This window comes from Melanerpes formicivorus, unplaced genomic scaffold, assembly GCF_026170545.1.
Source record: "Melanerpes formicivorus ecotype bairdi unplaced genomic scaffold, bMelFor1.0.p_v2 SCAF_26, whole genome shotgun sequence".
NCBI classification, from domain to species: Eukaryota; Metazoa; Chordata; class Aves; order Piciformes; family Picidae; genus Melanerpes; species Melanerpes formicivorus.
The window spans coordinates 2,056,615-2,071,163 of NW_027142378.1; the positions used below are offsets into that span (position 1 = coordinate 2,056,615).

General features: G+C 46.5%; 1 protein-coding gene across 1 annotated transcript in view; it reads left to right on the forward strand.

Annotated features, from left to right (window-relative positions):
• The first annotated feature begins 11,808 nt into the window (after nt 1-11,808).
• The window catches only part of COL19A1 (collagen type XIX alpha 1 chain), a 226,365-nt gene continuing 223,624 nt past the window's right edge, over nt 11,809-14,549 (forward strand). Inside the window, exons 1-2 of the mRNA XM_068153439.1 lie at nt 11,809-12,127; nt 13,001-13,130. Coding sequence (XP_068009540.1) covers nt 13,037-13,130 — 94 coding nt within the window. The 5' untranslated portion in view covers nt 11,809-12,127; nt 13,001-13,036. The remainder of the gene's footprint in view (nt 12,128-13,000; nt 13,131-14,549) is intronic.

Genomic DNA, 14,549 nt, shown 5'->3' on the forward strand with positions numbered 1-14,549 from the left:
GCCATTCCCTCTTGTTCTATCACTAAATACCTGTGAGAAGAGACCAGCATCAGCTTCTCCACAACCTCCTTTCAGGTAGTTGTAGACAACAATGAGGTCTCCCCTCAGCCTTTTCTATTCCAAACTAAATAGCCCCAGCTCCCTCAGTTGCTCCTCATAAGATTTATTCCCCAGGCCCTTCACAGCTTCCTTGCCCTCCTCTGCCCTGGCTGCAGCACCTCCACATCTCTCCTGTACTGAGGTGCCCCAAACTGGACACAATGCTGGAGGTGTAGCCTCACCAGAGCCGAGTGCTGATATGCAGTGCACAAAGATACAAACAGTCATGAAAGCAGTCTGATAGATCCTCCCTTTCAGCTGTCATTTTCTCTTAGTTCACAAAGTCCTGTTTTTCTCTCAGTGCACAAAGGATGATGTAGGATGCTGGCTGGCAATATGTTTAGGTCAGCAGGCTGGTTTAGAGGGCATGTAACTGCTAGGGGTTCTTTTGACTTCTAGCTGCAACCTTGACGTGCTGTTGAATTCAGATTTCTTTTACATCTCAGATCATGACTACACAGCTCTAGGCAGACCTCTAGCATACATGAATCTGTACAACTGCTGATTTAAAAGGGTAATGTTGGTTAAATCCAGGGAACTCCTAGCTGGAAGGCAAATGAATTATGTGGATGCAGAGATAGAGACAAAACCTGCACTTGATTTGACTTCCCAGATTATTGTCTCTATTTATTGACCAGCAAATATGAATAAAATACCTTACATTTTGTTATTTCATGTTGATGTTGCTTGACAGTATTGAAATTGAGCATTGAAGTAAATAGTAAATAGCTCTGCATGAACTCAGAATCTTGGCTGTGTTAATACAACTGTAGCTTCTACGTTGATAAAACTGATCTTGCCCCTCTTGTGAGACCCCACCTGGAGTGCTGAGTCCAGCTCTGGTGCTCCTAACAAAAGGATATGAAACTGCTGGAGTAGGTCCAGAAGAAGCTATGAAGATTATCAGAACCTGGAGCACGCTCCCCTGTGGGGACAGGCTGAGAGACTTGCTCAGCCTGGAGAAGAGAAGGCTCCAGGGAGACCCTAGAGCAGCCTTCCAGTACCTGACGGGGGCTACAAGAAAGCTGGGGAGGGACTTTTGACAAGGGCTTGGAATGATAGGATGAGTGGCAAAGGACTGAATCTTGTGGAAGAGAGATTTAGACTGGAGATTAGGAAGAAATTCTTTGCACTGAGGGTGGTGAGATGCTGGAACAGGTGGATCAGGGAGGTTGTGGTTGCTCTTTCCCTTGAGGTGTTGAAAGCCAGGCTGGATGAGGCCTTGAGCAACCTGGGCTGGTGGATGGTATCCTTGCCCATTGCAGGGGGGTTGGAGTTAGATGATCCCAAAAGTCCCTTCCCATCCAAACCATTCTCTTCTTCCATGACAGTTGCACATGTCAGTGAGTTTTGCATAGGCAAATTTAGAATAGAATAGAATAGAATAGAATAGAATAGAATAGAATAGAATAGAATAGAATAGAATAGAATAGAATAGAATTAACCAGGTTGGAAGAGACCTTTGAGATCATCAAGTCCAACCTATCACCCAACACCATCTAATCAACTAAATCATGGCACCAGGTGCCTCATCCAGTCTCTTCCTAAACACTTCCAGGGATGGTGACTCCACCACCTCCCTGGGCAGCACATTCCAATGGCCAATCTCTCTTGCTGGGAAGAACTTCTTCCTAACATCCAGCCTAAATCTCCCCTGGTGCAGCTTGAGACTGTGTCCTCTTATAGAAGTTACAGTCTGAAAATTGGAAAATGGTTTGTTTATCACCATACTGTTTTGGATTTAAATAATATTTGGGCAAAGTAGCTGGATAGGAAGGACACAACAGCAGGAGATACTAACTAATACTGAGACTTGCTGATTCTTAAGACATATTCACTGCAATTTAAAGTGGGCTTTCAACTGACATTTCTTGGACTGTCCATGCTTTGTCTTCCTGAAGTTTAGACTACACAAGCATAGAATACTTAGCCTTTGGTCTAATCTAAATCAGCCCTTTAATCCTGAAGGACTTAGGCAGCTTAGCCTATCTGTAGGGTCTTAAACTTGGCTAATGCTTTTCCTTTGCTCTTTGCTTTCCTTCCCTCCCTCCCTCCCCCTAATATTTGCATTATACAGATTTGGAATTAACATATTTCACTGCTTTATAGATGTTTTCAGCCTGCATGTAGGATTTTGAGCATATTTGCAAAGAAGTCTTGGGCAAACATCTGTAATTCCCAGTACAGCTGCCTAAAGCCTGGCTTTCATCGTTTCATTGTGTGTATTGGCTTTGAAAGGCATCTAAACCAAGCTGGGTGATGTGCTTTGACTTCCTCTGGAAAACCACCTTTTAGCTCTTCTCACCCTTAATCAGCTGTTTGATCATGCACAATTTTTTTTGTGTACAATAAGAAAGCCACCAAAAGGCACAGATTTCCTGTGCTTGAGGTAGGATGGAAAAAGAGGGAGGGAGGGAGGGAGGGAGGGAGGAAGGCAGGAAGGCAGGAAGGCAGGCAGGCAGGCAGGCAGGCAGGCAGGCAGGAAGGAAGGAAGGAAGGAAGGAAGGAAGGAAGGAAGGAAGGAAGGAAGGAAGGAAGGAAGGAAGGAAGGAAGGAAGGAAGGAAGGAAGGAAAAACATTGGTAAAGATTCCTTTAAAGTCAAGAAGTGTCTCCTAATATCCAACCTAAACCTCCCCTGGTGCAACCTGAAGAGGCCATCTCCTTTCACCCTCTCTCTTGTTACTAGGGAGAAGAGACCAACTCCCACCCAGCTACAATTTCCTTTCAGATACTTGTAGAGAGTGAGAAGGTCTCTCCTTAGCCTTCTCTTCTCCAAACTAAACAATCCCAGTTCCCTCAGCTGCTCCTCACCAGCCCTGTTCTCCAGACGCTTAGTCAGCTTCATTGCCCTTCTCTGCACATGCTCCATCACCTCAATGTCTTTCTTGAGGTGAGGGCCCCAAAACTGAACCCTGTATTGAAGATGTGACCTCACCAGTGCTGGAGAGAGGGACACAATCAATTCCCTGGTCCTGCTGGCCACATTCCCAGTCCGGGCCTTGATGCTGTTGGCCTTCCTGGCCACCTGAGCATGTGCTGGCTTTTATTCCTCTCACTGTCAGTCAACACCCTTTGGTCCTTCTCTGCCAGGCAGCTTCAGCCACTGTGCCCCAAGCATGGAGCATTCATGGGGTTGTCATGACCCAAGTGCAGGACCTAACACTTGGCCTTATTGAACCTCACACAACTGGCCTCAGCCCATTGACCCATCATGCCCATTGACCCCCTGCAGAGCCTTCCTGCTCTCCAGCAGATCAACACTCCCTCCCTGCTTAGTGTCACCTGCAGACTTATGGAGGTTGCATGCAACCCCTCATGGCACAGCTTTTCTCTCTGCTTTGCTCCTTAGGAGTGCACAGTGTGTGTGCACATGCATATAAATGATTCCTTTTCGATGCAATTTGTTGCCAAAGTTCCCTCTTCTAGTGACATCTTTGCCCCATTTACATAAATGTTAAAATTTCCTTTAACTTCCCCCAGGCTGGGATCCCACCTGTTCTGTCTGTTCACTGCAGTTCAGTGTCATGTATTTAAAAGCAGTTATGCTTTAATCTCTTCAGTGGGATGATGTTGTCATGACCAGGAAACCTTGCAGAGGGCAGGAAAGATCGTCTGACAAAGAACAATCCCACACAGAGCTTTGAGGATGGTGAAGGGACTGGAACATCTCTCATAAGAAGAAAGATTGTGGAACCTGGGGCTGTGTAGTCTGGAGAGGAGGAGGCTGGGAGAGGATCTGATCAATGTCTATCAATATCTGAGGGGTGGATGTCAGGATGAAGGTGCCAGGCTCTTTGTGGTGCTACCCAGTGATAGGACAAGGAACAACAGGTACAGGCTGACACACAGGAGGTTCCACCTCAGCATGAGGAGAGGTGATGTGAGGGTGCTGGAGCCCTGAAACAGGCTGCTCAGAGAGGCTGTGGAGTCTCCTTCTCTAGAAACTTTCAAGATGCACCTGGGTGCATTCCTGTCTGGCCTGCCCTAGGTGATCCTGCTTTGGCAGGAGGGCTGGACTGGATGATCTCTGGAAGTCCCTTGCAACCCCTGACATTCTATGAATCTGTAAAGGTTTATACAGTGGAATAGAAATACTAATCCCTGAAGCCCAGAAGCCCAGAATCAAAGAATCCCAGAGTCAAAGAATCCCAGAGTCAAAGAATCCCAGAATCAGATAATCCCAGAATCAAAGAATCCCAGAGTCAAATAATCCCACAATTAGAGAATCCCAGAATGAGAGAATCACAGAAGCAGAGAATCCCAGAGTCAAAGAATACCAGAATAAAGAATCCCAGAATCAGATAAACCCAGAATCAAAGAATCCCAGAATTCCAGAGTCAAACAATCCCAGAATCACAGAATAAAGAATCCCAGAATCAGGTAATCCCAGAATCCCAGAGTCAAAGAGTTCCAGAATCACAGAATAAAGAATCCCAGAATCAGATAATCCCAGAATCAAAGAATCCCAGAGCCAAAGAATCCCAGAACCAAAGAATCCCACAAACAGAGAATCCCAGAACCAGACAATCCCAGAATCAAAGGTCTTTGCAAAAGACCTTTAAAGACCATCAAGTCCAACCATTGACCCAACACTTGCAGGTTCACCACTAAAAGAACCAGCATGGTGAGGGACATTTCAAAGTAATCTCCTTTGAGAAAACCCTGGTTTTAAGCAGAATACTGCTGCTTTTCCAGAGTTCTGCCCAAGTTTACAGCTTCATTCCTGCTTATGCCTTGTCATAAACACCACCAGTTAAAACCGTGGGTCTAATGAGATGGAGACAAATCTGTCAGCACCACACAGGCAAGGCTGAATTAAGCTGCTTGGCTGGTTTGGATAGCCAAGCCTGCTGAAGAAAAAAGACACAGGGGTTGAGAGAACATGGCTGAAACACACATAAAAATCCTACATGAACTAAGTCCATCCCTATTCCCCGCCCCCCACCTATCTCGCATGTTATTCCCATGCATCTTGCCTGCAACTGCAGTTGTAGTGAAAGCTGTTGGGTGGAGCAGTTCAGCCTTGGCTCAGGAGATGGAACATGCTCTGCACGTCTGTGCTAAGTATGGTTTCAAACTGGAATTTCTCTCTTCTCTGCTTTCTTGGTGTATTTGCCTTGCCTCCTGCTTGGATGTGGGTCTAATCCTGACTTTGCTGTGTAAATGCTTTAACTGAACTCTGAGATAGCTAGGAAAACATGTGACTGCAAAGACAAGGTGGGATATCAGCCATTTGCTGTGGGTACTGCAGCTCCTACTATCATTTTTCCCAGGACTTTCTGGACACAAAGCGGGTGGGATGATGCACAGTGTGTTTCCTCTGGAGGACACCATTAAAGATCTTTTAAACCTGAAACAATTCAATCTCTTTGTGATAAGAGTGCAGGTGGTTGAGATTTAGAATCAGTCAGGTTTGGAAGGGACCACAGGGATCATCTAGTTCCAACCCCTCTGCCATGGCCAGGGACACTTCACACTAGATCAGGCTGGCCAGAGCCTCATCCAGCCTGGGCTTAAACACCTCCAGGGATGGGGCCTCAACCACCTCCCTGGACAACCCATTCCAGGGCTTCACCACTCTCACGGTGAAGAACTTCTTCCTCACGTCCAGTCTGAATCTCCCCACCTCCAGCTTCTTTCCATTCCCCCTAGTCCTATCACTACCTGAGATCCTATTTCTTCGTTGTTTATGACAATAGAGATAGCCAGGGAACCAGATGTCCAGTGAAGGTGGAGAAGGATCTGGAGTACAGCTGTTGAGAACAGTGGCTGAGAGAGAGTTGGGATTGTTCAGTCTGAAGAAAAGGAGGCTGAGGGGAGACCTTCTCACTCTCTACAGCTCCCCAAAAGGAGGTTGTAGCCAGGTGGAGGTTGGTCTCTTCTCCACAGAAACAAGAGATAGGATGAGAAAAAATGGCCTCAAGTTGCACCAGGGGAGGTTTAGATTGGATATTAGAAGAAACTTCTTGACTAGAAAGGTTCTTAAAGACTGGCACAGGCTGCCCAGGGAGGTAGTTGAATCCACATCGCTGGGGAGGGTGGGAGTGGTGTTTAAAAGAGGCAGAGATGTGGTGCTGAGGGAAATGGTTTAGCAGCAACCTTGTAAGAGGTAGAGAATGGTTAGAACTCTATGATCTTCAAGGTCTTTTCCAACCAAAACAATTCTCTGACTCTATGTTTTGCCAATTGTGAATTTCCTTTGTACACTGTACTTGGCAGAATAAATCTTATGAGGAATGGAATGGAATGGAATGGAATGGAATGGAATGGAATGGAATGGAATGGAATGGAATGGAATGGAATGGGATGGAATGGGATGGGATGGGATAGGATAGGATAGGATAGGATAGGATAGGATAGGATAGGATAGGATAGGATAGGATAGGATAGGATAGAATGATAGAATGATAGAATGATAGAATGATAGAATGATAGAATGATAGAATGATAGAATGATAGAATATAATAAACCAGGTTGTAAAAGACCTTTGAGTGCCTGAAGGAGCTGGGGCTGTTTAGTTTCAAGAAGAGGAGGCTGAGGGGAGACCTCATTGCTCCCTACAATTACTTGAGTGTGGATGTGGAGTGGTTTCAAGTTGACATAGTCCAAATAAGTTATTTTTAATTTTCTACTTGCAGTATCGATGTCTCAGCAAGTGGAGCAACGTCCTTGGTTTAGGGGTTACATTTCATTGTTGCTTCACAGGAAAGGAAGACCCAGCTGGGATCTGAATTCTTGAGCAATGATGAAACTTTGAGGGACAGAAATATTTCTTTAGAGGATGAGCTGAGCACAAGCCCTATGAGGAGAAGCTGAGGGAGCTGGGGGTGTTTAGCCTGGAGAAGAGGAGGCTAAGGGTTGACCTTATTGTTCTCTACAACTACCTGAAGGGAGGTTGTAGCCAGGAAAGGGTTGATCTCTTCTCCCAGGCAACCAGCACAAGAGGACACAGTGTCAAGCTGCACCAGGGGAAGTTTAGGCTGGAGATGAGGAGAAAGTTCTTCCCAGAAAGAGTAATTTGCCATTAGAATGCACTGCCCAGGGAGGTGGTGGAGTCCCTGTCCCTGGAGGTGTTCAAAAAAGGATTGGATGTGACACGTGGAGCCATGGTTTCATTGTCAGGAGGTGTTAGATATTAGGTAATAGGTTGGACTTGATGATCTCTGAGGTCTCTTCCAACTTGGTTGATTCTATGATTCTATGATTGTGCATGCAAAATGTTGTGCACTTAAAACACTTAGCCAATTCACCACTCCTTGTCATTGAAATCAGTATGATTCTGACTTGATCTATCTGAGGATGTCCCTGCTGACTGGAGGGTGGTTGGACTGGCTAATGTTTGGAGGTTGCTTCCGACTCAAACCATTCTGAAACCAGCCCTGGAGCAGGCTGCCCAAAGAAATTGAGGAGTCTCCTTCTCTGGAGACTTTCGAAACCCACCTGGGTGTGTTCCTGTGCAGCCTGCCCTAGGTGATCCTGCTTTGGCAACAGGATTGGACAGGATAATCTCTGAAGTCCCTGCCGACCTCTACCACTCTATGATTCTATAGAATAGAATAGAATTATCCAGGGTGGAAAACACCTTTGAGAACATCATGTCCAACCTATCATCCAACATTATATAATCAACTAAACCATGGCACCAAGCACCCCATTCAGTCTCTTCCTAAACACCTCCAGGGATGGGGACTCCACCACTTCTCTGGGCAGAACATTCCAATGGCCAATCTCTCTTTCTGTGAAGAACTTCTTCCTGACATCCAGCCTAAACCTCCCCTGGTGCAGCTTGAGATTGTGTCCTCTTGTTCTGGTGCTGGTTGCCTGGAAGAAGAGACCAACCCCCACCTGGCTACAACCTCCCTTCAGGTAGTTGTAGAGAGCAAGAAGGTCTCCCCTGAGCCTCCTCTTCTTCAGGCTAAACAACCCCAGCTCCCTCAGCCTCTCCTCACAGGGCTTGTACTCCAAACCCCTCACAATGTTTGGTGCCCTATGTAATTCCAGGATTCTGTGTTATACTGCTGCTTGAAGTTACTGTGATGATTAACTCCACCTATTTTCTTCTTCACAAATAGGCTTAAAAGGAAGGTGCTTGTCTGAAAAGCTTTCATATCCTAGAAACATACTTGAAATGCTGTCTCCCATGTCTTTTTCTTTAAAAATAATTGCCTATTCAGGTGGTTATTAGTTACTGAGAAATGATCATTTATTGTTTGGTAGGGTTTGGGTCTTTGATTAGGTGATAGAGAAGTAATGAAGTTCTGCCCTCCCCTTATAAATAGGTGTGATTCTATAGTGCTATGATTCTATGTTCATGTCACACAGCTGAACCCAGGCTATTTGGGGGTATGTGAAATGAAATGAAGCTAAAAGATTTTAAGGCTTTGTTTCAAGCTAATTCTGTGGCTTGGAGGAGCAAGAAATGCAGCTCCTTTTCAAATCAATCATGACAATGCCTCTCACTAGCAGCAGAGCTTTTACAAAGGGTCTTTCAACTGAGGAGCCCACAACTCTGCTCCGAAACACTGAGTCAGGGCTCAACACTGCAGCCTTTATCAAACGAGCAGTCTGAAGGGGCAGGGAGTGCTCTGAGGATGTGTCAGCTGCAGGACTTGGGCTCCTCACCCTGTGAGGTAACTCAGCTTTACTTCTATAATTTACACATTGAGCAAGCGAGGCGCATGACTAAAGTTACACTGCATGGCCGCCCTAACAGACGTACCTCAGCTGCTCCTCCAGCTTCTCCCCTGCTCCTAAGCTGGAAGGAACAGCAACTGCTTTGGAATTTAAAGAAGAAAGTTAACTTTACTATAAGCCTTTCTTACATAAAGCCTTTCTATGTGAGTTGTTAGATAGCCTAGCTGGTTGTCAAGGTTGAAAAGAGGAAACACTTCTCCAAACCTGCTTTGAAAAAGGGGAGCAAAAAAGCTAACCCTGTGAATTCTCTGAGTGGGGCTGAAGTGATGTCGTTCAGTCTGGAGGGGAGAAGGCTCTGAGAAGACCTTGCTATGGCCTTCCAGTATCTGAAGGGGACTACAAGAAAGCTGGGGAGGGACTTTTGAGGGTGTCAGGGAGTGATAAATCTGGGGGGGAATGGATCCAAGCCAGAGGAGGGGAGATTAAGATTACACATTAGAAAGAAGTTCTTCCCCATGAGGGTGGTGAGAGACTGGCACAGGTTGCCCAGGGAGATGGTGGAAGCCTCATCCCTGGAGGTTTTAAAGAGCAGGCTGGCTGTGGCTGTGAGCAACCTGCTGTAGTGTGAGGTGTCCCTGCCCATGGCAGGGGGATTGTTGAGGAAATTATTGGAAGAAAACTAACTTAGGTTGTTGAAGAAATTACTTTGCTGGGCTTTGCTTGCTTTAATTTGGAGTATTCCAATGTTCAAATGGTCGTTTCTGATTGCAAAAAAACCTTACAACCTTTCCATGGTCTTCCAAAGAGTTTAATCTCCCACAATCCCAGCATGGTGGGGCTTGGAAGGAACCTCTGAAACTGGAAGTAGATGATCCTGAAAGTCCCTTCCAACCCTGACAGTTCTATGATTCTATGGTCAGTTAATAATATTTCATACAGTAGGCACCACAGAATTGCCTGGGTTGGAAAAGACTTGGAAAAGATCATCAAGTCCATTTATTACCCTCTGTCAGAAGGATTCCACTTAGCAAAAGATAAAATATGTCTCATATATATATGTATAATATATATATATATAAATGAGAGATGTTTAATTGCAGCCTTACTGACTCTTGTCTTCTCTGCATCTATTTCCAGTCGTTCTCCTTCCCCCCCCCCCCCTACTTCCCTCTGGTTTACATCTTTAAAATGCAGTACGGAAAACTGCCACAAGCACCCTTGGAGAAGCTGAGAAAAGTGCAGCTTCACACATCGAGAGGAGCTGGTGGCAGCACTCACTTCTCACCATTTCATCCCAGCCCCACGATTCTCCTACAGCAGGAGGAGACTGACTGCAGGTCGGTAAACGACGGCATTTGATGCGAAAAGGCAAAACAAACGTCAGGGCTTTGCAGCATCAGCACCAGAAAGAGGGGCACTCTCTCGAGGCTGGTGGCTTGGGTGGCTGGGTTTTAAATTTATGATAAAGTATCTAAAATTAATGATGTGTGCTTTGCACTCGAGTGGTGGAGGCTCGCTCCTGCCCGTGTGCTAATGTACATAATCGCCTCTTTGCAACTAGAAACCAGATCCTCTTTCATTCATGCCTTTACTCTCCAGCAGTTTAATTTAGAGAACTGGGGAGGGGGGGGGGGGGGAGGGAATAAATTTAGGGAAGTGGTGGGGGTGATTTTGTGTGTGTGTGAGGGGGGAGTAAGGAAAGGAGGAAAAAAACAACAACAAACCAAACCCCCATTTCCTACATTGTGCCTGGACTTGGGATATGCAAGTGTGATTATGTAAAAATCTGTGTCTGGGTGGCTGTTTGTCCTTTCTTGCAGAGTATTCTGTGCTCAGTGAGTGGGAGGGTCACAGTGTGTGAGACTAATAAGGACAGAGCTGCATCCCCCTCTATCACTCTTCGGAGCCTCACTGACTCCAGCAACTCCTCGGTGCTACGGCAGCTCCCTACAGGCGTTTTCAGTGCTTCTTGGGGGGGGGTGTCTAAACCAAAAATCAAAGGTAAGCAACTCATTCATTTACACATCTTACACTCAGCCACACTGCAGTGTCGCTGGGTCGTCTCGTGGTGGCATTTTTTGGGGGGGTGGGGGGGGTGTTCAAATAAAAAATGCCATTAAAGTTTAGCAGTGATTTTTTGCCAGTATTAATGGTCTCCTATTTATAGCCAGGATGTACACAGCAAACCTTTTTAATGAGCTGTAATCAGGCTGTGCTGTAGGATTCTGCTCATGATTGTGCAGATACATTGTGTGTGTTTGGGGACACGCACACACACCCCCCATAGGTGTGTGCTGAGATACGCCAAGGAGCAGCACTGCTAAATTCATCGTAATTCACAATCCCGATTAAACTGTTGCCAATCGCTGAGCATGCATATTAATCGCACGCATATATTTACATTTAAAACCCTACCTATTAGTTCGATCGCTCTAATTAGCATGCCCATCAAGAGGCCTACATCCAGCGACTTGAAACACACTTGTGAGCTGAAGCGCGGTGGGTGGGAAGGCAGTAAATGCTCCCGAGAGGTTCGGCGGCTCCGGGGATGTCATAGAATGGCTTCAGTTGGAAGGGGTCTTAGAGATCACCTTGTGTCACGCCGCTTGTCCTGAAGCCCACCCTGCTGCCCGAGCCCTGCTGTCCCTCCTTCACCGGCCGACACCGCTTTCCCCCTCACCTGCTGACCCCCGGTCCCCCTCACCTGCCGGCCCGGCCCCTCGGCAGCGGCTCGGCGGCAGAGGGCTCCCGCGCTCGCCCCGTCGGGGCCCGGCTCCCGCTCGCAGGCACCGCCAGTCCGAGCGGGCTCCTGGCCCCGCTCCGCCCCGGGGCTGCTGAGGAAGCGGCGGCGGGCGCCGGCCCTTCCCTCCCGTCGCTCGCCTTGCCCGGGGACCAGGAGGTCCCGGCCCCGCAGGCAGATTCCGGAGGGACAGCGGCGGTGGGAGCCCGGAGCGGGGTCCGGGAGCCAGGCGGGCGAGGGGCGCTCCTCGCCCAGCCCCGCTCCCCGCTTGCCTTAGCGGCCCGCTTCGTGTTTTACACCCTCTCTTCAGCACATCCAACTCAGAAATCAAACTGCCGGGGTGCAGCCTGAGCTGCGGAGGGCTCTGGAGCCGGCGGGAGAAGACGCTACCCCGGAGGTGCGGTGGAGACGAGGGGGTGGCAGCGGTTCCTCATCTAGCTGGCAAGAGCTCTTCAGAAAATGATTGCTGTGGAGAGGCAGCTCCAGTGAATTACTGATGCCTGCTTGTAAAGCAGGTGCAGGAAAATAAATGATAATGTTATTTGGACGCGCATTCACTTTGCTGCTGCTGTTGGGGAGGCTGCAAAAGTTAATGACGGTGTGGCTGCTGGCAGCTCAAGCGAGAGGTAGAGCAGCTTTGGGGATGATTAAGGTACCTTGCAATATTTAACTGTAAAAATAACTGATTTTATCTCAGCTATGTGGTGTGGTTTGCTTACAGAAAACGTGATTAGAAGATTATCTGTCGTTTTCCTGGCATTAAATTCACATGCATCTGTAGGTCGCGGGCAGCACAGAAGCAAAGCTGATAGTGTCTTTAGAGGACAAAAGAGATGTTGTTGAAGCCAGCGAGTATTTTTGTTGAGATTTAAACTCCAGACTCAATATAGGCTGCTCTAGGCACTTGTGTATTTTGACAGGCAGGCAACAAAACCCCCGTGTTTTGGGTTTCTTCTGCATGAAACTTTTCCTTCTCTTAAACTGAAAAAATTCCGTGTGGTCCTTGTGTAATTTGGAGGCTGCTTCAGCAGTCACTGGCGGGGTGGTGACATCAAACAGTTTAAAGATTTGAAACTGAAAGCCTGAGACAAAAAGAAGAGAAAATGAGGCAGTGCTAATTTAATGAAATTAAAAATGAGTGCCTGTCAAGCTAACATCTCGGAGTTGATGTTTCTAGGGTGTTGCTTTTGATCTTAACGGAGAATTAAAAGAGTGTATTTCAGATGTGGCACTGGACAGCCTGATCTAGTTGAAAGCGTCCCTGCTGACTGCGGGGGAGTTGGACAAGATGACTTTTGAGGGTCCCTTCCAACCCGAATCTGTGGATCTATATTTGTCATCTATTTCTAAACGGATCTAAACCTCTTTCTTTTGTAGCTCCTAACAACAGCTCAATGATGCAGATTTGCCTGTGACTAGCGGCTGCCTTTTCACAGCGCAGAGATTCTTGCCTGTAGTTTGCTGCTGGGATGAGGGGGAAAGAATGAGAAGAGCTTGTTCTGAGCATGATTATTTTCTGTTTCAGATTTGTAGCTGATCGTTCACATGTGTCCAGGGGGAGATGAAGTACATTGGATCCTGCATAGTTTGGCTTTGTATGGCAGTCTTCCTCCTCCTTCCTGTTTCTACTTCCGTGGCTGTCAGTGACCAGACAGGTACTTCCATTTTTTTCTTTCCTATCACAGACCAAAAGCATAAATCTCAGTGCTGAGCAAACGAGGACAGTACATGGAAAATAAGCAGTGTGAGCAAACAAGACTCTTTCCTTCTCTTGTTTTAATGTATTCTTTAAGAACTCTGAAGTTGGAGCCAGTTCCAGAGCAGCCTCTTTCCTCCGCTTGAAAGATCCGTGCTTGGAAGCAGTTGTAATTCCTAGGAGTTTGGGGCTTTACTTTTTAACTCACCATACAAAACAAGATGCACAAAATTTTGCAGGCTCTGATTTAGCATAAAATCGTTTGGCTTTCTGAAAGCAGATAGGGATTGCTTTGAGCTAAACAGCCTAATGCTTATGCTAAACCTCGCTCAAACTTAAACCCCAGGCCAGGTCATACAATTCACAGATGTAGAGGTTTACAAAACCTAAAAAGCCAGGGGAAAGGAATGTAGTAATCCTACAGAATCACAGAATGGTAGGGGCTGGAAGTGACCTCTGGAGATCATCTAGTCCAAACCCTCTGCGAGAGCAGGATCACCTAGAGCAGGTTTCCCAGGCTCACATCCAGGGGGCTTTTGAAAGTCTCCAGTGAAGGAGATTCCACAACCTCTCTGGGCAGCCTGCTCCAGTGCTCCAGCACCCTCACAGTATCACAGCACATTAGAGGACCTCCAGCGATCATCGAGTCCAACTCCCCTGCCAAAGCAGGATCGCCCAGAGCAGTTTGCACAGGAATGCATCTGCGTGGGTTTTCAATGTGTCCAGTGAAGGAGATTCCACAAGCTCTCTGGGCAGCCTGCTCCAGTGCTCCAGCAGCCCCAAAGCAAAGTTTTTCCTTGAGTTGAAGTGAAACCTGTACTCAAGTTTATGCCTGTTGCCCCTTGTCCTATAGTGATAGGACTGCTGAAAAAGAGCCCAACATCATTCTCTTGACCCCTACTCTTTAGATTCTTGTTTAACTTACAAACTTCACACCTCTGTTTTCTTCTAACTTAGAAGTTTCACAGTTGGCTATTTTCTTCTCGTTAGCTTAGAAGCTTTACAATTCCCTGCTTGCTTCTCTTTAACTTAAAAGCTTCACAATTCTGTTTTCCTCTCTTTAAGTTTCACAGTTCGCTGTTTTCTTCTCTTTAGCTTAGAAACTTCACAATTCCCTGCTTTCCTCTCTTTAACTTAAAAGCTTCACAATTCTGTTTTCCTCTCTTTAACTTAAAAGCTTCACAATTCTGTTTTCTTCTCTTTAACTTAGAAGATTCTCAATTCCCTGCTTTCTTCTCTTTAACTTAAAACCTTTACAATTCTGTTTCCCCCTCTTTAAAACTTGCACAATTCTGTTTTCCTCTCTTTAACTATAAAAGCTTCACAATTGTTTCCCTCTCTCTAACTTAAAACCTTTACAATTCTGTTTCCCTCTCTT